The 27,273-nt window shown below is 40.8% G+C and overlaps 1 protein-coding gene across 1 annotated transcript in view; it reads left to right on the forward strand.

Moving 5' to 3' along the window:
* ctsd (cathepsin D) overlaps positions 1 to 8,302 on the forward strand; it is a 31,051-nt gene extending 22,749 nt beyond the window's left edge. The window contains exons 3-9 of the mRNA XM_060838870.1: positions 519 to 642; positions 2,064 to 2,182; positions 4,718 to 4,917; positions 5,157 to 5,279; positions 5,734 to 5,878; positions 6,247 to 6,345; positions 7,199 to 8,302. Coding sequence (XP_060694853.1) covers positions 519 to 642; positions 2,064 to 2,182; positions 4,718 to 4,917; positions 5,157 to 5,279; positions 5,734 to 5,878; positions 6,247 to 6,345; positions 7,199 to 7,360 — 972 coding nt within the window. The 3' untranslated portion in view covers positions 7,361 to 8,302. The remainder of the gene's footprint in view (positions 1 to 518; positions 643 to 2,063; positions 2,183 to 4,717; positions 4,918 to 5,156; positions 5,280 to 5,733; positions 5,879 to 6,246; positions 6,346 to 7,198) is intronic.
* Positions 8,303 to 27,273: the final 18,971 nt, after the last annotated feature.

Consider the following 27,273-nt stretch of genomic DNA (forward strand, 5'->3'; position numbering starts at 1 on the left):
GATTGCAGGTAATATGAAGGAAAAGGAAGTTTCAGAAGGAAGCAGCAGTAAGAACCAGGATATAGAGTTCAGTCAACAGTGAATTTTATGGAGGAGCTTTTACAACTCTAATAGCTCTGTTAAACTTTGCATGAGCAAATATGGAATTTAAATCACATGAAGCAAATAAACCCTGTGCTGCTTAACAAAGGTGTTCTAGTTGGCCTTGGAAATCTTTGAAATGAGGCAAGATGGAAAGGGCATGGGGGTAAAAGAACAGAAGTTGTTTCCAATGACTGGACCATCAGTGGCCAGTTGGGTAAATCACCAGTAGATGCTCCCTGTGTAATTAGATCCTGGATAGCAAAGGCATTTGTCAGTCAATGGAAAGGTACATTAAACTGAATTATTATCATTTTATACTATCTTAATTAGAAATAGTGAAATATTTTAATATGTATGCCCCATATAAAAAGTAGGTATTGTAAATGTTTCAGAGTTGTTATACTTTTTTAAAAATTGTTTTTTCTCTTTTCTAGGCCCAGTATTATGGAGAGATTGGTATTGGCACACCACCTCAAAGCTTCACTGTGGTTTTTGACACTGGTTCCTCCAACCTCTGGGTTCCTTCCATTCATTGTTCTCTAACTGACATTGCTTGCTGTGAGTTTACTTATTCTTTCAGGACTCCCTTTTTTGCCATGCATTACCATGTCTGTGGTTAGCCTTCTAGATGGTACCTTAGGATACGTCCAGCAATGTAATACATAAACCATATTCTAACCTTTTCTTGAGTATTCGGTACAGTGGAATTGGATTGAAACATCCATTAACCATTTGGGTTACAAACTCAATTAGGAGATGGAGTTTGGGTGGGTTGAGGATGGTTTCTTCTGATAGGATAGTTTGTGACAAGCTCCTAGCTGTCACAAATGGTTTTAATCTTTAGTTTGAAGTTTCAGACTAACAGATGCTGGAAATGGGCAAATTTCACACTAAGATAGAAATGGGTGCTCAGGAATGCAAGAGGGGAAGTTTTCCTCCAGTATTATGAAGTACCCAATCCTGCATTTGCGTGTGAAGAACATGGTGGGGGAGGGGGAATCTTTTGGTCAGTCCAGCAATTTTTTTGCCCCTCAATTGCCCAGATGATGGTTAAGAAAGCTGAACTTTGATATTAGACGGAGTTACAGATGAGGGGGAAGTCTAAAAGTGCTTATTACTCAATGCTTGATTTTATATTTGGCAAAAATATAGCTTTTGATACACTTTAATTTTAAACATCCTATGTATCTAGGAGTAATGAAACGTTTTTATAAACTGGTGGTTTGGAGTCCACTTTATCAGCTTTAGGACCCCTTGTCATGACTTGGCATCATCTGCAATAAAATAGAAAGCAAAACAGAAGCTGAGAACAAATGTCAACACATGCAATTATATTTCAGTTTCTGTCATTTTTAAGATATTAATAATTAACAACATCCCTGGTCACTACATGTAAGTAGGAAGGTGTTTGAAGATTTTCTAAGCTGCAGTAATGCGTCTATTTCACCATCTGCAGAATTGGGGAAGAGGCAAACTCCTAGCAGGAGCTATAATTGGGGAATGCCCAACTATCTAATGCTTCTTTTTGAAGAAGGGATGCACACACTTATTCAAGTCTGGACAAAAATGAGCAGGGAGGGAAGATAATGAAGTATTTTCTTATTTTGGACCATATGTAAGACTTTAATGAAGGTCAGGGGCTCCAAGTTTGTGGTTGAGGTTATTGGTCAGTTCGCCAAGCTGGTTGATTTTCTTGCAAACATTTTGTCTCCCTTTTGGATGACCTCTCTTTAGTGCTGTGTAGCCTCTGGATGATCCAAAGGTTACACAGCACTGAAGATGTCACCCAGCAGGGAGACAGTCGGCAAGGCAATCGACCAGCTCAGCAAACCGACCAACAATGACATGTAAGGGGAGACTGCAGCTTCAGAATGAGGAAGAAATCATCATTTAAAATCTACCGACAATCCTTTCACCACTATCTGTAGTATGAGAGCTAAATGTGTTGAAGTTCAATTAATCCTTTTTTTTCTTTTAAGTGCTGCATCACAAGTATAATTCTGAAAAGTCAAGCACCTATGTGAAGAATGGGACTGAATTTGCTATTCAGTATGGTAGTGGCAGCCTATCAGGATACCTCAGCCAGGACACTGTAAGAGTACGTATAGATTTTTTAAAAACCATTACTGATTGGAAGACATTTGGTCAATAACTTTAACTTTAACCAATCCTTTTTTTTTGGATGAAGCCTTTGTCACAACCAGTCCATATGAAGGTTTCCCAATTTATTAAAGCTCCACATAGCCCCTGAATTGTTATCTGCCCAGATATGGAAGAATGAGCTACTTTTCCCCTTCTGGTTATTGAACCTTCGGTGCTGCAAGGTGAACTTGAGAAGATCCCCTTCCCTATGGACACCACACTCTTGCTCAAAATAATAGAAATCCTCTTTTTTTTTCCCAAATGGCCCCAACTTAACCAGACCTCTGAGTTACTGAACAGAGTTTTACATGCACATTTGTACTGTATCAGTTGTATATGGTAGAAATGACAAAAGCTACTCCACACTGCATGCCTGTGTAGCTCATGACCAGTAGTTGATAAAATGTTAATAGTTGACCATTCAATTTAGACATTCTCGTTTTTTTCAGATTAGCTGAACTTTGTTAAATACAGCTTACCGCAAACTGGCTTAACTTGTTTTTAACAATCTGAGAATTTTCTTAAATCTGCAACAGTGGTGAGAGTCTTGGATGGTTTTTCATTTGTGGCCTTCACTGTGCACTAGTTCTTGAGTCCAGGCTAGTGTACACAAGTACCTCTGCCCACAACACACCCAAACACTGAATTTAAAATTCAGTTTTAACCTCCACCCATGTGTATTCTTGAAAATTGAAAGTGCACCCATGTCCCTTTTGCTCAGACTGCTATCCTGTCTTTCAAAGACTGATATCCTCTGATTGCAACTCCATTTATAGTACTTTTTTTTTTCCTTTTTTTTTCAACTCTTCATATGTTTCCATGCTGTACATCTATATGTCTGACATTGAGAGTTAATCTCCCAGGCAGCCACTGGATTTGCATCTTTTTTTGGCTCTATATACTTCCTTTCCAACAATGTTCTTTGGATTTTAAAATCCCAACACCTTTGTCAATTTGTTGATTTTGTGATGTTCTGTGGTTGTGATCTATTGTGAAGTACTGCAATTCTATGCAAAGTCCTCTGTCCCACAGATACAAGAGACTGTTTGTTTGTTTGGAGAAGGAGCTTCAATTTCAAATACTGTTTTTCAGGAACACGTAAACTTCAGCTGATGAACTACATGCATTAGAGATGGTATTCCCATTTTAGGGAAGCAAATGTGCTTTGTCTTTGCTTCACGCTTAACAAATTGTGATCTCTCGTCCCTGTTTTGAAAACAATCAATCGGGTGCTGTCAGTGGACGGTTTCTTGGTTTCAGATGCATTGTACCCAACGTCTTTTAAACATGAGATTTCATGAATATGTTTAGACTTTAAGAGACAGTTCACCAATCGATCACTTTCAGCAGCATTGTTAAAACTTAACTGTTCATCTTTGCCAAAAGCATCTTGAACAACGTTCACAGTTCATTTTCCATAATTGCAACCTAACTTGTCATTTGTTCTTGCTATTATAAATACAGCTGATCATTGAAACTTTTTTTTATTCACTTTGATTTTGTTTTGAATCTAATGTCTAACATTAATTGTATCAAATCAAACCTGAATTATGATTCCTGTGATGACTGACTGGAATGGCATGGGAGTTTCATGTTCTTTGCTGTCTGGATAAGGAGTTCCAATATTTGTCCTTTTTTTCTTTCCCAAAAGATCTCTCTCTTTTAAGCATGTGGTCTCCCAATTCAACTTCTAATAAAATGTGGCCTTATTTAATGAAATTGAAGTGTTTTGTCGGCTTGAGATGAAGCCCAAGGTTCGGGATCCTCAGTATTCCAAAATTCCTGGGTGTTCTGAGTTGTCATGTGATGGGTGTGAAACTTAAAAAGAAAAAGGTTTTGTTTAATATTACCATGACTTGCATAAGGCCTATGTTTAATCAGACTCTTTATTTTTCTTCATCACACTTCATCATCTTAGTTTTTTAAAAACTTAAATTTTAATTGATCAGTGCTTTTTGAGTAAGACCTGGAAAGGTGAGGGTATCCTCTTTTGTGGGCCATAGCTTGCAGCACAGAAGGTGATATGAGTTTTTTTAAAAATAAAAACAGCATATGCTGGAAACCCAGAGAGCAAAATTGCTGGAAAAGCTCAGCAAGATTGGCAGCAGCTGTAGAGAAGTCAGAATTAGTGTTTCGGGTCCAGCCACCCTTCAAACTCTCACGCAACCCCATTTGTGTTCTCTATGCTGCTCCAAGACCTAATCAAATTTAGTGTCTCCACTTGACTTAACCAAAAATTCTACAAATTCATCCACTTCAGATTTTTCCTTTTTAATGAGTATTTTTCACACTCTGGATCTGAGGATGAGACCAATCACTTTACCTGACTTGTTTGAAGATAACAGTTCTGATGACTTTTTCTTAAGTGTAGATGCACAGAGATTCTTTGCTAAGTTGGGGAAATGGTGTTTTAGTAAATTGAGCAGGAGAGCAATGTTATGGTAAATGCTGAAGTTTTTGTTTTAAATGTGGTCTGCTGTCTTTTCTACAGATTGGTGACATCAAAGTTCCAAACCAGTTGTTTGGTGAGGCCATCAAACAGCCTGGTGCCGCTTTTATTGCTGCAAAATTTGATGGAATTCTTGGCATGGCCTACCCCAAAATCTCAGTTAATGATGTTGATCCAGTGTTTGATACTATCATGAAGCAGAAGCTGGTGCAAAATAATGTGTTTTCTTTCTACTTGAACAGGTAAGATTTAGAAGCCAAACTAATCCCAAGTATTTTGTGATTCTCCCCTCTGTAACAGGAGCCAGTTTTGCCCATGTGAATATGCCAGAATGAACTAGTTAGTTCCATGTGCTTACACCATTGTTTAGTCAGTCATGCAAAGATATCTGTATCCAAATGAGAAATAAAATGGTTACAAGCCGCTCTGCATACACTCAAATTCATCAAGATGATGGCAATGTACTTTTTTCAATTTCTAGGAATCCAGAAACTCAACCTGGGGGGGAGCTGCTGTTGGGTGGCACTGATCCCAAATATTACACTGGAGAATTCTACTACTTGAATGTCACCCGCCAGGCATATTGGCAAATTGAAATGGATAAGTAAGTTTTTTTTTTAACATTTCAAAAGTGAACTTGTATCTGTGCAGCATGTAAAGCTGGTATTAAATAGGACCGTAACATTGTGTATTTGATCTGTCTTTAGGTTAGCTGTGCCTATAGTATAGATTATGACTGTCCAAAGATTTTAAAACCATGCAGCGATGAGATACAGGTAGTAGGTGGTCCTATTACACTTGCTTATGAGAGCAATTCAAAAGTACTGTAGGCTTGTCGTTATGTGTAAAATGTTCACATACACTTCCCCCAAAAATAAGGGTGAGTTTCTATTGCTGGTGATTACACTACACTACCTGAAATGGTTGATTTTGGGTCTTCAGCAATGTATGTTGATCTTTTGATAGATACTGTTTTAGGGAATAGAGTTGAGTGCTGCATTTTGTACGTTTTGGGTGTGCCCTATTGACCTTGCTCTGGTGTCTTTTTTTGTTGATAGAATTGCCATTGATGACTCTTTGGTCCTTTGTAAAGGAGGCTGTTCAGCTATTGTGGACACAGGAACATCTTTGATCACTGGACCGGCTGTGGAAATTCAGGCTTTGCAGAAATCCATTGGAGCTATACCACTTACGCAAGGCCAGGTGAGATGACACATTATCCCTAGTCACCCATGACGGACACATTGAGGAAAGATGATTGAGCTCTTGATCATGTGGTCCATTGGGAAATGCCTGTTAGGAAATTTAGTAATAATTGAAACATACTTGATTGTACTTTCCATGATTTGAGAAGCCTGTTGACACTTGCTATCAGAAGTCATGTGAAGCACAGCCACTTGGGGAATGTACCTGAAGGCTGTTTTTTTTTCCTCACTGTTTTGGAGTGAGCTACTGTTGGAAAGTGGAGGATGTAGAAATGTATTTATCCAGGAGCTGATATTTCTATTGCAGAATTGTGTACTGTAATAAATTGCAACAAGAATAACTTGTGTATATATTTTCTTTCACAGTACAAAGTCGATTGCAACAAAGTTGCCTCCCTTCCTCCCATCAACTTTAGCCTGGGAGGGCGGAGCTTTACTCTGACTGGAGAGCAGTATATCCTGAAGGTGGGTACTTAGTTTTATTTTAGCTTTTTCTGCATGATTCTTCAAAAAATAGACAAATATGCTTTTTAAAAATTTCACATTGTTGGTATTTGAAGAAGCATACTTTGTAAGCCTGTACAGTTGTACTAAATTAGGATAGATAAGTGCTCCCACCCTTTTTTGTTATTTAAAATTTCCTTTTTCCCCTCTGATGTAATGTTAACAATTAACAGATTGAAGATATAAAGCAGAGATGAGCCTATATGGTATTTAAGACTGCTATCTACCAGAGTTGGAATACTGCATTAGGGAGCCACTTGAGAGAGATTCTCGTGCTTCATCTTTTTATTTAAACAAGATGCATGCTGTCCACTGTAACATGCTGCATATGATCAGCTGTTTATTGTCTACACCTGTAACAGATCTACCTGGATAACACTCAATCAGAAGTGGTACTCTAGCTTTGCTAAAGGTTAATTTGTACTTGTTCCTGCAATATGGGCATCACTGATATTATCTACCCTTTTTTTAATTTAAAAAAATGGTGGCAGCATGGCCTCTTGAACTATCGTCCTTGTGTGTATTAAACAAGTTACAGGAGTTGGATACTAAAACAACAATTGTTAACATCAATGATGAGAGGTTCTTGTTGGCTGCTCCAGTTCTTCAAGTTGATCGAGATCATCTGTTTAGGAGGGACTACTGATGGAGCTTCAACCTCTTTACGCATGCTGTAAAGCTGGCACATTGCAGTCACTGTTCACTTAGTGGACAAGAAAGTGAATGCTTAATTGCTGGATGTTTTGGCCGAACATGAGCTGTGAGGGAAGAAGTAGTTTTTCTGTGTATTTTGACATTTTTCTGTTCTCTTCAGGAAAAACAAATTGGTGTGACCATCTGCCTGAGTGGATTCATGGGCCTTGACATTCCACCACCAGCTGGTCCAATGTGGATTCTTGGAGATGTCTTTATTGGGCAGTACTATACAGAGTTTGACCGAGACAACAATCGCGTTGGATTTGCAAAGGCTGTGTAAAAGTGGCTGCCATGTTTTAACAATCAATTGGAATATTGATAATTGGAGTACACAGATATTCAAAACCAACTTGCAGCAGTAATGATGGAAATTCTTTAGACTACAACTTTTGTTATAATGACTTTCCAAGTGCTTAATTATGGGCTGATTTTACTTTCAAGCTAATGGAAGATCAGCATATTAGTGTTCTATTGGGAATGTAAGATGTGCTGTGCAGGGATTAGATGATCTGTTTCAATGTTTTTACCTTAAGGCAATCTGAATATTTTGCCTTGATCTGATCCTTGCATTTTTGAGGTGGCCAGAGTTTCTCCTCTTGGATCCAAGTACCAATTTGCTTCACTTGTCATTTTCAGTTTAAAAAAAAAGTCTCATTTAATACAATGCAGCATCACATTAGTGGTTGCACATATTTGTTTCCAAGGAGGCAGCAATACTGCTGATTTTTATCAAGGATTTGTACTCCTTACCAAATCTAGTTAGGAATATTGATCCAAATTGTAAAGGCATCAGGTGAGATTGTCATGCCGTGGGAGGGAGAGAAATCAAACTATACACCTGCTAATTCTCTCTCTCTCAAATGGGAGGCAAAAAAAGGAACCACAAAGTGACAAACTTAATGGGAGGGATGACTGTAGAATCTAGAAATGTTAAACAATGGCAAGATTTCTTGATTACATGATTTTAATTAACTTAGGGTTATTTGACATTTGTTCCTATTGTAATAGGACTAGTTGGAATTAAATGCAATAGATTTGCACATGCATATAATTTTAAATTCTTAACATGAATTTAGTTCAGGTCACTTGCCTCGAATCAGATGTCTGTCTGTCTGGAGTACTATTTGGACCCTATGTAAGACTTCCAGGATGAGCTGGTTCAACCAATGTCTCAACTATACAGTCTGTTAACATTAAAGAATTTGTCACCATTTTTGAAAAAGGCAGTGCATGTTTCTGACTGACCGACCATTACTTGATGACTAAACTGCAGTTGTCCAAGTTTACAAATCTCAGTTATTCAGGCGTAAAGATTTTTTTCTGAGGCAATGCACAAAAGAACTTGAATGATTTATCTGTCTAGTGATGCTTAAGACCAGACAAAGCACTTGTCTGTTGCCATAGCAAAATTTCATTTGCAATAGGTTGGTGACCAGTTCCAGAGGCTGTTTTGAGGGACACTACTCTTCTATAAGAAGAATTACTGACTAGGAGACTCTCCTCCTCTTGCCTCCTGCATTGGCATATTAGAAGGATTGACCCATCTGGCCACTCTCTCGGAATGCACCATCTGTCTGAAGTCCTGGAGTGGGACTCGTCCCTCTATCTAGAAGACAGAAGTTGAGAGTTTGCTACCTATTGTACCACAAGGTCTTGTATTCTTGAAGCTATTTTTCTTTTTTCTAGTTAGACCAAGACTAGCTAATTGAGCATGTTCTGATCAATATGATCATGACTGATCTTTGGCTTAACTTTCTTTCCTTCCCACTTCCCATATTGCCTTGATTTTTAACTAAGACCCAAATCTATCCCAGCCTTTTAAATATATTAGTGTTAAAGTATCCACAACTCTCCTTGATATTTATTTGCAAAGAATCATAATATTTTTGAGGGAAAGATTTCTTTGCATCCATGTCCAAAATTGTGGGTTTTTTAGCAGAGCTGATATTGCCCCATTGGATTAAATTATTTAGCCAGGGAAATATTAGTCTACACTTCGTGAAGCATTCAAGGTTCTGAATGACTCTGAGATCACCCATTATTCTTCTAAAACTGAGATTATTGACCCAGTTTACACAAGTTTTCTGCTCCCCTACACTTTATGCTGTTTCTCTGTCCAAATGTATAATTCCTCACAGAACTTCATCTACCATTCATCTTGTGATTGGAAGCTGACTCCAAGAGTACACCAGCGAGATCAGTGCTTAGATTCCTTGTTCTTGAATATAAGTAAATGTTCTTGGATTACAGGATGGTACAGATGTATTGGGCTGATCAGTGAAATTTAACTCTTGAGGTGATGCACTTCAGGAGCAGTAACGAGAGCAGAGAGTACTGAGTGGCAGGACATGATCCTTAAAGGAGTAGAGTGGCACTGGAAAAGCACAGCAGTTCAGGCTGCATCCAAGGAGCAGGAAAATCACCATTTCAGGCAAAAGCCCTTCATCAGGCTGTTCAAAGGAACACAGGATATTGGGGTACTTGGCCAGATCCCAGAAGGCAACAGGACAGGTTAATTGGGCAGTCAATAAGTGGAACACTTGCCTTTATCAGTCATGACAGATTTAAAGAGCAGGGAGGTAATTTTGGAGCTTTTAATCAGGCCACAGCTGGAGTACTGCGGTCTGGTCACCACACTACAGGAAGGATATGATTATACTGGAGAGGGCGCAAAGGAGGTTCACCAGAATGTTGACTGGACTGGAATGGTTGTTGCTTCAGACTAGTGAAAACTGAAGTGGGGACACAAGTGAGGGGCACGGCCAGGGTGGATTGAGAGCTGCTGCTTCCCTTAATTGAAAGGTCAATTACAGGGCACTTTTTAATGGTGAAAGGCTGTAAATTCAGAGGGGATTTGAGGAATTGTTTTTCACCCAGAGGAGGTTGGGATTCTGGAATGCACTACCTGGGAGAGTAGAGGCAGGAAATATTTTAAGTAAATATACCTGGATGACATTGAATGCTCACAATTCAAATGCTATGGGTCATGTGCAGAAAAGTGGGACTAGTGTAGGTGGAGAATTGATGAGCCGAAGGGTCTCTTCTATACCGTGATTGGGTTTTTCTCCCACCTATTTGCCCGCTCCACCTTTTTTCAATTTTTTTTTCCAAGTTCTACACTGCCTTCAGCAGTTTATTATGCTTCCATGTTTTTCAACTCCTCTGCAAACGTAAATTATTCTTTCCCCATCATGGTCTAGATCATTGATATGATGTCTGGAAAATAAAAGGTCTCAATGCTGACTTTGGATCTTGAGTAATGTGTTCCTCCAGCCTAAAAATAATTGATTTTAACCATTACTGTCTCCTATCCCTCAGCTAATTGTCATGTTGCCACTGATCCTCGCGCACAAGCATTAATTTCACTCTCTTCCTATCTGTCTCCCTGCCTCCTCACTGAAGAAATCTGTGGTGGCACTCTCTCTAATTAACCAACATTTTTCCATGGGGCTATTAATTAGCTCTCAAATTGTTTCTGGAAATATCACCACCGATGTTAAACTAGCTGATCTATAATTGCTAGTTTTATCCTTGCATTCCTTTTTTCTTTTGAACAAGGGCACAGTGTTTACAATTTGACTCTGACCACCAGAGTCTAAGCTTGGAGGAAAAATAAATGGCTAGTGCTTCCACAGTTTGCACTTCCAGTATCGCTTAGATGCATCTCAAGTGGTCCCAGTGTTGTGTCAAACTTAACGCAAACCCAATCCTCAATTTTAAACCCTTTTTTAGTTATTGAATGTCCTGTCGAGAGGCCTGGAGAGCATCTGCTTCTGATCTAAGGATAGATGAGAAGCAATTTAATACTCCAGCCATGCTCGCTGCTTCCATGTGTAAATCTTCCTATTGGTCCCTAATTGTCCTCATTCCCCTGTCACTAATGGTTTTTAATCACTTCAGATGTGGATGCAGTACTGATTTGCAGGATGTCGGGAGGTGCCATTTTGAATTGCTGCAGTTCTTCAGTTGAGCAGCTTTTAAGGTGTTAAAAGACTGCTCTAGGATTTTCAGTGACATGAATTTATAGTTTCAATTCCAGCTAGTGTGTGTTGCTTCACCTGAAAGGTGTGTTTGAGGTCTTGGATGATGAGGAGGTCAAAAGTATAGCTGTGGGTACCCAAATATGCCCTAGTTATGCCTGTCCCTTTTTGTGGGATATGTGCTCATACTCTGTTCTACTCATTCCAGCCCTAACCCACCAAACCTTTCTTAGGTATATCAATGACTTTATTGGTGCTGCTTTCCTCCCATTTTTTGGAATTGGAAAAGTTTATCTATTTTATTTTCAATTTCCATCCTGCTGTCTCCTTCACCTAGTCCATCCCTTCCTCATTTCCCTTCAACAGCTGTACATCTGTTTCCATTTCTGGGAGTAGGTTGGTCACCAATCCTGACTTCCTGCTTGATTCTCATGCTCTCTATTGCTCAGCATGTGATCATTTAGCTGCCTTTGCACCACCTCCCACAGGATGCCACCACTAGACACACATTCCCCTTCCTTTCCCTTCTCGTCAGTTGCCTTCAAGGACTGTCCCCTTCACTGCCTACTCTTACACTTATCCTCACCCTCGCCGCACCTGCCCTTTAAAACCATAGGAGGTATAATACTTGCCTGTTGCCTCCTCCCTCCCTCCCTTAGTATCCAAGAGTCCAAACACCCCTTCCAGGTGCAGCAGCATTTTTACCTGTACTTTACTCAACCTAGTCTACTACACTCACTGTTCACAATGTGGTCTCCTCTACAGTGGGGAAGTGAAATGTAGACTGGGTGATCATTCTGCAGAGCACCGCCTGTTCTGTCTACAAAAAAAAGACAGCTTCCAGTTGCCTGCACCTTAATATGCCACCTTATTCCATGGCCAACATCTGACTCAGGCTTACTGCAGTACTCCAGCGAAGCTCAGTGGAAGTTGGAAGAACAGCATCTTGTTTTCCACATGGGAACTTTTTAATGCCATGTAATCTCCCAGATAGGGCTTGACAACATTGCCATGTCTTTCCTCCACCTTCATGCACCATGCCTTGTTATTAGAGGGGCTGCTACTATATACTACCCATCAGCCACAAAGTGTCCCTATAAGCAGCTATTTGTTCTCCCAGGCAGACTTTTACCCACTATCTGACTGTATGACTTTTTTCTTTCTCTGTGGGTTCTCTCTCTATCCATCATTTATTCCTCCCCTTCCTCTGCACCTCATCATCTACACAAATGCCAACCATTTCAGAACTGATTGGTAGCTAGGAAGAAGAGTCACTGGACCCAAAACATCGATGCTGATTTCTCTCTAAAGATGTTACCAGACCTGTTGAGCTGTTCCAGTAATTTTGTTTTTGGTACCAATTTCTGATTTATCGTCGGGTACAACTCTCCAGCCCTAACAACATTTCTCTGCACTCCCTAGAGCAATTCTATATGTCCTGTCATTTAGTGACCAGAACTGTATACAATACTATGACTGAGTTGTAGTCTCACTAGTGACTTGCAGAGTATCATCATTTCTATCTATACTTTTGTATTCTATACCCCCTGCCAGTGGAGGGGAGCAATCCTATGCCTTCTTCATAAACTTGCCTTTAGGGGTCTGTGTAATATGATCAGATCTCTTATCTCCCTATGATACAAAGATCTCTGTCACTGAAATGTTCTCCCACAGCACTTGATCTAACTCTGAACAGCTAGGTAAAATGGAGCCTCTAGTCTTGTAGGACTGGACTTCTGTAGAAACTTTTCCTAAATACAATATAAGAGAGTCTGTCTTTTACACAATCATTAAGTCAGTTGACACTCATTCATACAATGAAAATCACCCATTGTAATTATGCACAGAATCCCTGTAGTGCAGAAAGAGGCTATTCCGTTCCATTGTCCACCCTCCCACCTTCCCAACCTCTGGAGAGCACCCCACCCAGACCCAATCCCTCTCTCTATCCCTGGAACCCTGCATTTCCCATGGCTACGCAACCTACCCTACCCATTTTCTGGACACCAGAATAGTTTAGAATAGCCAATCTGCCTAATTCTCATTTGGAAGGGTGGTGAGAGCCAGAGCGCACAGACAGCGAGAATGTGCAAACTCTACACAGTCATCTGCGGGTGGAGTTCAACACAGGTCCCTGACACTGAGGCAGCAGTGCGAACCATTGTGCCACCCCCACTGGATCTTGGAAACTACTGTCTTACTGCCTTGTTTGAGTTGTTGCATACTTCTTTCAACATGCAAGTTCATTTAATATAAGTTCTTTGCTCAGTGTTGTAAGCTTATCTTGCATACGTTTGATATTTACCAATAGAAGTGAGGTATTGTGCGCACTCCCTGAACCTTCGGTACTCCTGAAAATATGCTGGAGCTCGGTGAGCTCCTTCCAGGCTCAGAAAGGTCATTACTTCTTCTGCTGATTTGTGTATAGGAACAAACTGATCTGCACATTGATTGTTGGGCAAGTTTGGAGGCAGTATGGTCGAGAAGGCAACATCAGTCAACCTGATAAGAGACTTGATTGAGGCCACCCACACTGTCAAGGTGTCCTCTGTTGGATAGGGGCTGTCTACATCCTTCTGTGTATCTGTCAACAGCTGGTATGATTTACTCTTTTTGTGATGCATCAATAGTCTTATTGCTGCATGAGTTTCTTGAAACTTTTTGGTCTGGCAGGTTGCCTCTTTGGTTCCCTGCTTTTCACAGCATTGACAGCCTTTCAAGACTGTTCATGTGTTGCTGCTATCACATTGGAATATCTGTGTCCCTGGGAATAAGGAAGCACTTGCTGATGGTAAGGAACTGAGCGTGAAGCCCATAACAATGGGAGATGATACACCATACCTCCCACATAGGTCTGGTTAATCAAGAATCTCTCCTACTCATACTCTCTGCCATCAGAATGATTCATAGATTGATATTTTTTTTTACCACCTCATAATGAGGGGTAAAGGTAGAGTTAACTGTAGTTGTGTTTTTCTTGGGATGGGCATTCAAGACTGGGCAGCAAGGTGGCACAGTGGTTAGCACTGCTGCCTCTCAGCACCAGACATCCAGGTCAATTCCCACCTCAGGCGACTGACTGTGTAGAGTTTGCACATTCTCCCTGCATCTGCATGGGTTTCCACCAGGTGCTTTGGTTTCCTCTCAGTCCAAAAACGTGCAGGTTAGGTGATTTGGCCACGCTAAGTTGACCATAGTGTCAGGTGAAGGGGTAAATGTAGGGGAATGGGTCTGGGTGGGTTGCGCTTATGCGGGTCCGTGTGGACTTGTTGGGCCGAAGGGCCTGTTTCCACACCAAGTAATCTAATCTAACCATGGGGCACATTTTTAAGGTGAGGGGTGAGAAATTTAAAAAAGACCAGGGACAAAGTTTTTACAGAGGGTGGTTTGCCTGTGGAACGGACTTCAAGGGAGTGGTGGATTTGGTTACAATTACATTTAAGATATTTGGATAAATACATGAACAGGGAATGTTTGGAGGGATATGGAGCAGGCAGGTGGGACTAGTTTAGTTTGGGATTATGTTCTGCAGTGTTCAATCTGAATTTCTCATCCAGATGCAAGGAAGCTATCAATATACCACACAATCTCTTCTAGCCAATTTTCCTGTTGTGAGAACACAGCAGGAGAGAGTCTGCAACCACATTCATCACATCAAACTACTTTTACTACCTATTTACATGATATACAGGAGAAGCTTAAGCAGGATGTCTCCATGATCTTCCACAATCAAATTGTAGCTTCCATGGTGATCTGACCTCTTTTGCATCATCGATGATGCACTCTAGTTGTTAAGCATATGGTTCTTAGTCCCATTGCCTACAACCAGCAGGAGATTTCCTTACCCGGGTTTGACCTGATGCCCTGAGATTTCATCAAGTCAAGTCATTGTTGTGGAATCCAAGACTCCTGATTGCAGATAGATCTGATACACTCTTCTGCCAATGATAATGGAAACCTCAGGAATGATAATGATGGAATACAGACAGTGTTGGCAGTAGGTTGACTAGGAGAGTGTGACCATGTCAAATTAATTCTTACCTAGTCTCTTCCAATAATTCCCCATCTACTGTTTAGGGTTTCATATAATCAACTGAACAGAATATACCTTTGTTATTCTTACTGCCTGCATCTAGGTGGTTTCTCTAGTTTTATTTTTTTTAAGCCAGTGGTTGGATTGAGCGGAGTATCCTGCTGGACCTCTGAGGGTAGTGAAGAGTCAACAGTTAAAAATCACAACACCAGGTTATAGTCCAACAGGTTTAATTGGAAGCACTAACTTTCAGAGTGCTGCTCCTTCATCAGGTGGTTGTGAAGTACACAATTGTAAGACAGAATTTAAAGCAAAAAGTTTACAGTGTGATGTAACTGAAATTATACATTGAAAAATACCTTGATTTGTTAAGTCTTTCATCTGTTAGAACGAACATGTTAGTTTCACTTTCATCTGTAAATCACAAAAATTGTTTTCAAGAAGTTATATTCAGGTGAACTTGAACAATTGGTGGCAGCCCAGTTAACGTGTTGGTGTTAGCCCCCTGTGCTGCTATCTGTGTCATAATGTTTAGACTGATTATAATTTTAAAAATGAATTAACAGAATCTTCATGGATTCATGCAGTTTTGAGCAAAGTAACACACACACCTTGCCAGGTAATTGGACAGGGAACAGTAGTTGGAAATAATGTTCCTACAGCTACAGCAGGAGGAGTACTTGCTATGTTCATGACAAGGTATTTTAGATGCCTTATTATAACAAAAAACAATAACCAGGTTTAGTATAGATAATGGAGGGACCTTCCCAGTAAGAAGCAGACCTATCTTTGTGACTTCCTGGAGTACCTGGATAATCCATGATTACATTGTTTGGTCCTGAGCTTAAAGGCTGGAAATCATTTAGTCTTGATAAGGGATGTGGTCAACATCCCAAAATGGTTCTACCATCCAATAATTGGGAAAATAGTAGTGCCATTAGAGGTATCATAATGAAGGTGGGTGTTGTTACCCACCCCACAAAAGGGTTTGAATACCAGTGGTAATAGAGACACATTCCTCCATAAGGCACACGCATGAGATACGAGGTCCTTCAGGGAAGCAGTGACGACTGCTACATTTTATCATAGCACAGGGGATCATTTTAGGCACTTTTACATAAGTGCACCCCCATTCCTTACCATTGTAGCAATTGGATAAGATATTGCAGATTTATTGGAATCCTGTAAATGTTTTAGAACTATTCTAAAACCCAATGTTAGGGCTTGGAAGGATAAAAGGGGTCAGGGAATCTCTTGCTGAAGTAAGGACGTAACAAACTACTTCATCCTCTCCAAATAGTTTATTACGGGTTTCTAGAAAGAAAGTGTTAGTGAAGGATGACATTCCCCCTTTGTCTCTTTTACTACGTGATCTATCCGAAAAGGGACAAGGCTTACCAGGAATGCCCATAGTACAAATGTAATCAAACTGGCGCACAACACCTTTACAGGGTAAAGACCATTTAGACTTGTTCTGCATTTTCCAGCACACAAGGACATCTTCCTGGCATAGTTGATTCACAGTCTGTTTGCTCAGGATCGCAGAGGTAAACTGTCCCTTCTTGTGTACTAATGACAATGGCAAGTCCACACAGCAGGGCTTTATCATCTCCCCCTTTGCAAGGTTGCAGACCGTGGAGTCTCCATTGTAATAAAGTATAAACCATTTCCTCCTCGTACATACAATATACACAATCAATTAAAATAGTCAGCAGCAAAGTAGTAACACAAACTAATCTAGTAGGGGTCACCCATATTCTGGTTTGAGCATCAAGGGAGTACCCTATTTGAGGCCATAATGTGTGCTCTTCAGCAGGCTAGAAGCCCCAAGAGCAATTTTGACATAAATAAATTCTCAAATTAATCAAACTCAAATAGCCCACTTGAGAAAGTATATTGCCTATACTGGCAAAAGGCTTGTTCATTTTAAACTCCGCACTAGAGATCCCCTTCCAACCCATTATTTTCTTTATATGGAGGAGCCCAGGCATGGGCGAATTAAGCAAACCTATTTTTATAAATTCAGCTTTGTTAAGATGTAATACTCTTTGAAATTTTGCTACTAAAAGCATCTATATTACTAAAATTTAGATTAGTTCTGCAATATATTGTATTTTTTTTTAAACATACATTAACCTTGTGCCCAATCAAATAGCCTGATCTAGAGCTGTAGTTGCAGTATTTAGAATTAAGTGTAGAAATCAGATGGTAATTTTGAGCAGAAAATTTGATGATGAATATTGGCTGGAGGGCAATGCTGTGCCCAAATTATGGTAACATGACAAAGCTTTCGAACCACACTGAAATGTTCTTATATTGAGCTAACTCAATTTGGACATTGGTAATCAGTCTTAAAATTATAAACCATCACTGTTTAGTATCAAATATCTCAGTGAAGATAACGGTTCAGCCAGACACCCCTCCTTAGATTTAACAGCCCAATCCAAAGATAAATTAAATCAACCAGTGTGCATTCTTATAAGCTCCATATACAAAGCAAAGACATTTAGGCTTAGGATTATGTATGAAATCAAATCACTTGATAATTCAGTCAGTAATGTATTGTGATATAGAGTGCCTGTAATTATTGCAGAAATGGAAATTACTTCCAAATTTCTAAACAATATGGAAAGCAATCTAAACACCAAACCTGTCTGATTACAGTCAGTAAGCAATAGAGAAATCAACCTCTACATTGAGTATCGGCAATGAACAGACACAGTCATTTTCCCCCATGATTTCTGCACCTTACCCAGGTCTGGCATACCGTCCTTAAACTGTGTCTAACCAGGTTTTGCTGGGGACCCAATGGGATCAGAAGTTTGGGGTGTAAGGATTGGTAGCTGCATATACTTGCCCACTACTTTAGAAACAGTACCAGTTTCATCAGCCTCTGCCTGAGCCGAACATCTTGATAATTGTCAGGCTGATTTGTACAAAATAGCATTACTATAACGCTGAATATTATCTGTAAATCAGAGTGGAAACTCAACAAGTGACTAAGACATTTTAAAAGTCATCAATATAAATTGGAAGTTCATTTATTCAGTATTTAATATTTAAAATGTAAAATGTATACAGTTCCCAACTTTGAAATTCACTATAATTACCCGATTTTAGTCCCTTAATTGAAATCCAAGATTAGGTTCCTTAAGTGGTCTTAACCAATCATTGCTCATTTACAATGCTTAGATCATGAAATAACTGGAGCTACCTTAAAAAGGTCTTGTCTATTCAAATGGAAAAAACCTGCTAATGCACGAATGGCCGAATCCAAAGACACAGATATTAATCATAGGATATTAACTTTGTTGCATGATTTATCACAACCTGATGTTGAATTAAAAACTACAACGGTCATTGAGGGAGGGGTCTTCCTTAATAAAGCTATGACTGGCACATCATAATCAGTCTTAAAATTAAGTGGAAACAAACAAGTCTGAAACACAAAACAAAAAAGGTGATAACATTGTCTTCCTCCAAATTAAACTGATTTGAAGTCAATAAGGTTGGTTTTCATGTAAGGATAAAAGAGAGGATTTAGAAACTGACAGCAAGGCAGTCATGACCTGTGAAAAGGACAGGATTTTAATGGTTTATTTCGTAATGACCGAAGGATCCTTAACCTTAAAAGAAATCACGTTACATTTCCAAAATGCATATCAGATTCAAAACAGTCCCAGATCTCGAGCTCCAGGGAACAAAGCACAAACATTCATTCAATCACCGACAAACAAAAGTGCATTCAAACTGAATCACAAAGGGTTAAACTTTCTAACAGCAGTACAACTCTTTCTTGCACGCATGCACTCAGTTTTTAGCTTGGGAGTTTAGTCTCAAATCCTGGCTGTGGCACATTGTTGAAAATGTGTTGCTGGAAAAGCACAGCAGGTCAAACAGCATCCAAGGAACAGGAAATTCAACGTTTTGGGCATAAGCCCTTCATCAGGAATGAGGAAAGTGTGTCCAGCAGGCTAAGATAAAAAGGTAGGGAGGAGGGACTTTGGGGGGGGGGGGGGGGGGAGCGATGGAGATGTGATAGGTGGAAGGAGGTCAAGGTGAGGGCGATAGGCCGGAGTGGGGTGGGGGCGGAGAGGTCAGGAAGAAGATTGCAGGTTAGGAAGGCGGTGCTGAGTTCAAGGGATTTGACTGAGACAAGGTGGGGGGAGGGGAAATGAGGAAACTGGAGAAATCGGAGTTCATCCCTTGTGGTTGGAGGGTTCCCAGGAAGAAGATGAGGCGCTCTTCCTCCAACTGTCGTGTTGTTATGGTCTGGCGATGGAGGAGTCCAAGGACCTGCATGTCCTTGGTGGAGTGGGAGGGGGAGTTAAAGTGTTGAGCCACGGGGTGGTTGGGTTGGTTGGTCTGGGTGTCCCAGAGGTGTTCTCTGAAACGTTCTGCAAGTAAGCGGCCTGTCTCCCCAATATAGAGGAGGCCACATCGGGTGCAGCAGATGCAATAGATGATCTATTGCATCCGCTGCACCCGATGTGGCCTCCTCTATATTGGGGAGACGTTCCGCAAGTAGGTGGCCTGTTTCAGAGAACACCTCTGGGACATTTCCTGATGAATTTCCTGTTCCTTGGATGCTGCCTGACCTACTGCGCTTTTCCAGCAACACAATTTCAGCTCTGATACTCCAGCATTTACAGACCTCACTTTCTCCTGTGGCACATTGTTGCTTAACCAAGTGTGCAAGAATTGTACTGCTGGCCAGCCTTATATTTTAACACATCAAGAGCAACAGCCATCCTCCATTTTCATAAACAAAAGAACAATCACCAAAATGAACAAAAAAGAAAGCAACAAAGCAAGACAAGCCAAGCCGAACAGATAGGACAGGTACAGCAGACAACAAAACTAATGAGTAGCCAACGATTGAACCTTTGACTAGGGAAAGGGATGATTTTTGTGAAAAACTGGTGATTTGTCCTCTGTCTCTTGCTTCTGGTGGAGGATGACTGTAATCAAGAGGTGCCATAGGAGTTGAGGGTAATTCTCATGAAAACTTCCTTGGTTCCCTTTTGTGGCCCTTCTAGCGCAATTAGAGGTCCAATGGAGGGTACTGCCGCAAGTAAGGCAGTTTCGAGTCGGGCAGTCACGTGCCCAGTGATATAGGCTGTTACAACTAAACAGGCCGAGTACAGACACCTCAAGGGAGTCCCTCTGCCAGACCCAGGACTGCAGCCTCGTATGGGTGCAGGGCCACTGCTATAATGCACGGGTAGTTGTGGAGGTGCCTCCTCTTGGGACTACAAATTCTGATTTTACACGGATTGGTGGTCTGTCCTCACTCTGCTGATTCCACAACCCTAATAGAATGATGGAGTTAATTAGGGGCGGATCAACCTAGTTTAGATTGTTTGTTTTGACTGTTGTGATTACAGAGGGGAGTTTAACAGCATCAAATTATACTTCGCATTAATAGCATTTAAATTCCAAGCCCGATCACTGAAATAGGACTCTTAACATTCTCTAAAAAGTTCCAAAAAATCCTCAGCAGACGCCTTATTTTTGGGGTGAAGTTCAAGGACATGAGTAAAGTTAATAGGCTTTGCCAATACAGCAGCGAGAATATTATCTTGTCACTGTTGTTTCTGGACTATAGCATTAAAATTATTGCATATTAAAGCAGTAAAATTATCGTGACCAATACATTCAGTAAAACGGGCATATTCAGAGCCGGTAAGCTCTTACTGCAGAAGTGCCCAAAGTCTTTTGCATTACCATTATAAACTTTAATTGTAGTGTTTTTTAAAAAAAAAATCAACGAACTGCTAAGGAGTCTTATGGCGGTTCGGTGCATCACTGAGGATGGACATAATTTCATAGGGCTTCCAAGGGCAATAAACATGGATAGTGGCATTAGGGACAGCACTTGTGGGTTCGGTAGTTCCCTCACAGGGAACATTCCTAATGTGGGTGCTTCACCTTCTGCATTTTTAGGGGAGGGGGAGGTTAATTGCTGCATCAGTTGTTTATTACAGGGTCTGTACTGTTTCAATCTTCGCTGACTGTTGAAAGCAACAGCGTCAGTGAACTGGGGAGGGGGCGGGGGAAAACAGGAGTTTGCCTCTAGTGACGTCTTTTGTTTCTATTGGTGTTTTGCTCGAACGCATTCATTTGTTGAAGACTTCAATAGATTTCATAGCACCATCAGCAGTTAGTACAATTCCCAATTTAGTAGCATTATCCTGCCACGAGCTCAAACTGATTCTTTAGGAGTTTCATCACAATATTATCTCCACAGTCTAATTAGTTTCTTTGTCTTGGAATTCTTGTTCCTTTGTTGGGCTGATTTGATCAATTGAACACTTTAAAGGGCCACCGAGTGGTCACTGCTCATCACCCAATGCTTTCTTTAGGGTGGCAAAAAGTTTTCAAAAAAAAAATCTTTGGATTTTTCCGGAACCCTCTCATATTTTTACTAATGGTGAAATTAGATCTTCCGTCTTATCTATGTGATTACCCATCTTTAAACAAACTTCCCTATCTCCCAGAACAATTTAAGTGCCAATTTAAATAATGCCAATCCAACCAAATCAAAGTTTCTCAGCTCTGAGGTTCACACTCTTTGCTTTCAGATCCATTTCTCAAGTCTGTCCTTAGATGTCACTTTTTTTAATATATAGAGTTCTCTTAATCCTTCCCTTGCCAAGACCGATCCTTTCGGGTTGGAGTGGAAAATAGACAGCAAGACGTCAGGCCAGACAAGTTGAATGAGGAGGAAAACCAAACGTATATAAAATACTCACGTCTGGCTGGCTGCATTCCTCAACCCTCAACAGTGAAGGACGCAAGGCTTTTAAACCGCTGTCCACAATCTGTCCATGCCGAACCAAGAGTCACGGCACCAAAATGAAGATTTATGACCCCTCCAGAGAGACCTCTTGGTTTGAGATCGGTACAACGGAATGCGATCTGTACAAAAACAAGGGTCATTAGTTTATTGAATTAAGGCACCTTGACATACTGCTGTACACCAACACCGAGGTTAAAGCTTCTGTGTTCCGTGGTAAAGTTACACAATTAGATTCGAAAATAACATTATTTATATGTTTTTTAAAGATACAATACAGCTTTAATTACAAGACCAATCAAATGTAATAAGGTGACATGATTGACAGCAGGCTAATCCAATGATATTCCCTGGGAAAGCAGTCTTAATTACATAAATTGTCATGGCAGCAATTCAAGGTTAGTTCGAATACTAAATCACTATCTTATGATTCATATTATGAAAACTCCATTGTTTTCTCTTATCTCTAAATACAACCAACTTAGCAAAGCATCAGTTCAGGTTCACAGAGTCAAATCAATACTTGCAGCCATTTTGTTGTGTTTTTTAAAATTGAAAAGCCATTTTGTGGTTAATAAAAATCGACATATACTTGTTGCTTCTGACAACAGCCTAAATTCACATTTTAGATCCTCAGTAGGGGGTTGTGAGTGTCTGTGTGAGAGAGTGTATATATGTGTGTGTGTGTGAGAATGTAAAGGGGTCTAAGTCTGTGAGAGGATGCATGTATGAGTGTGGGAGTATGCAGACTTGCAGAGTTACATTGTACTTTGCTCAAAAACTGCATGAATCCATGTAAGATTCTGTTCATTCATTTTTTTTAGATTAGAATCAGTCTAAATATTATGGCACAGATAACAACACATAGGGGCTAACATCTTGCAGCATGGTGGCACAGTTACAAGCAGCATGGTGGCACAGTGGTTACCGCTGCTGCCTCACAGTGCCTGAGACCCGGGTTCGATTCCTGACTCAGACGACTGACTGTGTGGAGTTTGCACGTTCTCCCCGTGTCTGGGTACTCCGGTTTCCTCCCACAGTCCAAAGATATGTGGGTCAGGTGAATTGGCCATGCTAAATTGCCCGTAGTGTTAGGTAAGGGGTAAATGTATGGGTGGGTTGCACTTCGGTGGGGTCGGTGTGGACTTGTTGGGGCGGCACGGTGGCACAGTGGTTAGCACTGCTGCCTCACAGCACCAGGGACCTGGGTTCAATTCCCGCCTCAGGCGACTGACTGTGTGGAGTTTGCATGTTCTCCCCGTGTCTGCGTGGGTTTCCTCCGGGTGCTCCGGTTTCCTCCCACAGTCCAAAGATGTGCGGGTCAGGTGAATTGGCCATGCTAAATTGCCCGTAGTGTTAGGTAAGGGGTATATGTAGGGGTATGGGTGGGTTGCACTTCGGCGGGTCAGTGTGGACTTGTTGGGCCGAAGGGCCTGTTTCCACACTGTAAGTAATCTAATCTTCAACACATTATGTGGGCTGAATCCAAGGACAGAGGCCGGTCCTTTTTCTTATAGCTCAAACTGGGGTGTTTTAACACTGAGTCTAGAGTAGAGTGGTGCTGGAAAGCACAGTAGATCAGGTAGCAGGAAAATTGACGTTTTGGACAAAAGATCTTCATTAGGAATAGAGGCATCTGCAGTCCTTGTTTTAACGTAGTTGGTTTTAACACTGAGTCAGGTTCCTCCAACTCTGCATCCGATACAGGTAGCATGGAATGCTCAGTAGATCACTTCTTGCAGGTGGAGTGGTTCGGAAGAAATACATTCTCTTCTTCAGGTGGCATCAAGGCGTATCATCCACTGTGTACATCTCAGGTTCTGTGGTCTCTTCAACGCTTGACAGAGAGGGAGAACCCATAGGTTCCAGAGCATTTGGGAAAGCTGTCAAGGAGCCGGGCATGTTTTGCTCCCAAACCATTTGTGAGTTTGCAGCTTTTATATGGTCCACATGGTCATACTTGCAGAGTTACATTGTACTTGGCTCAAAAACTGTATGAATCCATGTAAGACTCTGTTAACTCACTTTTTAGATTAGAATCAGTCTAAACATTATGGCACAGACATGGAACGCAGGGGGCTAACAGCTTCAACATATTATCTGGCTGACACCAATCGTTAAAGTTCACCTGAGAATGTAACTTATAAAAAAACGTTTTGCGATTTACATATGAAAGACGTATTTTGTACACCGCAGTCCAACACTAGCATCTCCAAATCGAGTCAACTGTATTGCTATGGATCTAACACCCCCACATGGACTAAATTGGGTACTGCAAATATCCATTAAGTAATAATCAATGTATTTTTTACCTCCAACTATTGCTAATAACTAGTTCAAAATTTTGAAATTTGTAAATTACCACATCTGAGGCATAAGGAAATTTGTATGTCATGTCTCTCAGCCCTGCAGTGATGTTAGACTAAGGCCTAACTGATGCAGAAGTCATGAATTTAATTCCATCTGCACTTTTTCCCATGGGTTAAAGAGTTTCCATCAATTCCTGCCTGTGCTATTTTAACTCACAACACACATAAACAATTTGCCAAACACAACTTAAGTCAAGGTCTTATGGAATGCAATTTGTGTGCATGGAATTGAAGCCATTGCTGTAAAGGTAATGCTTCAGTTCTATTTCAATGGTCTTACTGAGAGATATCACAGCAAACTGATGGATGAAAATGGATAAGATTGAATGATGAGGCATACTATTGGGACAGTGTTGCAGTACTCAAGTCTGTATTTATCTTTTCCTTCCTTTGATGTTACAAGAATGTCCCAGAATGCAAGCTGCTGTTAGTCATGTCATTTGTGTATATTTAATTAATAAGAGATGTAGAATGGGAATACTTCTGTTCTTAGAAATTCTGTTCCTTTCTTTCATCAAAAACATGTAAGCAGGTTTAAAATGTATTTTGCTTGTTTTCCTTCTATACAGGAACTAGGGACTTGTCAATTAACTTGGCACCTCCAAGTGACCATTATTCATGTGTGATCTAGACTGTGTATTAAATAGTTTATTTGACCATGAGGTGTTGCAACTGAGACCAATCTACATCTAATGTCCACATTTGTACTTTACAGTCACATGGTAATTATTAGGCATGCAGAAACATTAATTTTCAGTGTCTCTGTCTATAATTTTAAGTGCCAATTTTGGCATTGTTACTATTTTTCAGGGTGACACTGATGAACATTTTTCAGTGTACAACTTCCAACAAAGCATCAATTAGCTAGGTCCTTGTGGAGAGTCCAGTTTATGACCAAGAGTAAGTAGCGTAGTGGTTGAAAAGGCAAAGTGGTATTGTTGCCCTGGGTTTTAAATTAGTCTGACAAGTATTAGCTAACCACACCCTTGTGTTGCTGGTTCAGGTGAGTTTCCAAATCTCCCCGCTCTCCACCTCATCCCAGATCCAACCCTCCAACTTAGTGTAGCCCCCTTGACCTGTCCTCCCTGTCCATCTTCCTTCCCACCTATCCACTCCACCCTCCCCAACGACCTACAACAATTACCTCCCACCTGTACCTACCCGTCACTTTCCCAGCTACCTTACCCCTCCCATCCCCAATCTCTCAGCCCCCCAAGTTCCTGATGAAGGGGTTATGCCCAAAACGTCGACTTTCCTGCCCCTCACTTGCTGTCTGACCAGCTGTGCTTTTTCAACATCACACTTTTCGACTCTGATTAGATTAGATTAGGTAACTTACAGTGTGGAAACAGGCCCTTCGGCCCAACAAGTCCACACTGACCCGCCGAAGTGCAACCCACCTATGCCCTACATTTACCCCTTACCTAACACTACGGGCAATTTAGCATGGCCAATTCACCTGACCCGCATATCTTTGGACTGTGGGAGGAAACCGGAGCACCCGGAGGAAACCCACGCAGACACGGGGAGAACGTGCAAACTCCACACAGTCAGTCGCCTGAGTCACCTGAGTCGGGAATTGAACCTGGGTCTCAGGCACTGTGAAATGGTGGTTGAAATGAGTGATTTATGTTTTGTCTCTCAAGGTTAACCAGTTGCTTTCTGCTTTCTGATCTGTTTGTGGCGTTGGACAGTTTAGTTTATACTTGTTCAGAAATAGGCCGCTGAAACAAATTAGTATTAAGCTCCTCTTTGTAAATGAGATTTTACTCCAATAAGTAAATATTCTCACCTTCTAAAGAAGACGTTGATAAAAGTTAAAAATCACACAATCAAGTTATAGTCCAACATGTTTATTTGGAAGCACCAGCTTTTGGAGTGTTGCTCCTTCATCAGGTGACAACTACCTGATGAAGGAGCACTGCTTGGAAAGTTTGTGCTTCCAAGTAAACCTGTTGGACTATAACCTGGTGTTGGGTGATTTTTAAACTTTGTACACCCCAGTCCAACACTGCCACCTCCAAATCAAGACAAAAGGCTGCAACATTGGTCCAGTGTTAGTTCTATCGCTGTCTTTCCCAACTAAGCCACAAGATGGTGCGTTATCACTTGCTTTTGACAAGTTGATTTTCCAACCGAGTCTGCAGGCAAGTAACCATTTTAGAGCCGGTTACTGAGGTTGGATGTCAGTGCCTTCCTGCCACAAAGTGTTTGGCTTTTGATGTGGCAATGTCCCATTGCAACTTTGGTAAGGTCTTGGCAACACCTGAGAAATGCAATGCAAATCTTTAAGTAAAAACCGAAAACACGGCGGATGTTGTAAATCAGAAACAAAACCAGAAACTCCTGGAAAAGCTCATCAGGTCTGGCAGCATCTGTGAAGAAGTTAATGTTTCGGGTCGAGTGACCCCTCCTCAGGATAATGTCAATCTTTAAATCTAATTAATGTCAATCTTTGATCTTAGCAAATAATGGAAACATTTTTTCTTCGCTTTTATATTAACAATAAAAGTCTGCAATGCAAGATATCACCAAGGTAGAAAGATAATGCCAGATTATTTAAAAAGTTCCATGTACTATGGAAAGGAGGGGATTCTGAGATAGATTTGTTTCATCATTTTGAGATTCTGGAAAAGATTGAATCAAGGAGGAGTAGATTCCTTAAGTCCTGATTTTAAAATAACTAAGGGTTCAGCAGTGAGTTAGTTTATTTATTTGTAACTCATGCAGAAGAAGAAAGCTCTCAGAAAGTACCGGTCCCAGGTTGTGCCAATGAAGTTCTAAGGCTTGGACCTCGTAGTTAAGAGATGAAGGAATGTTCGTGCGTCGGATATTGAAGGAATAACTAACGATCTGTCCAGTCTGAATTTCTCATTTCTGACATTAGACTGAATCTGGCACCGGGACTAGCAGCGTGAAATAGCAAATTGCCATCAGTTCAGTGACTTCTGCCTGACCACTGTCTGTTGAGAAGGAGGGTGGGAAATCGACCTCAACAGCTCATCCTGTGGA

The sequence above is a fragment of the Hemiscyllium ocellatum genome, chromosome 18, assembly GCF_020745735.1.
Source record: "Hemiscyllium ocellatum isolate sHemOce1 chromosome 18, sHemOce1.pat.X.cur, whole genome shotgun sequence".
Taxonomy (NCBI): Eukaryota; Metazoa; Chordata; class Chondrichthyes; order Orectolobiformes; family Hemiscylliidae; genus Hemiscyllium; species Hemiscyllium ocellatum.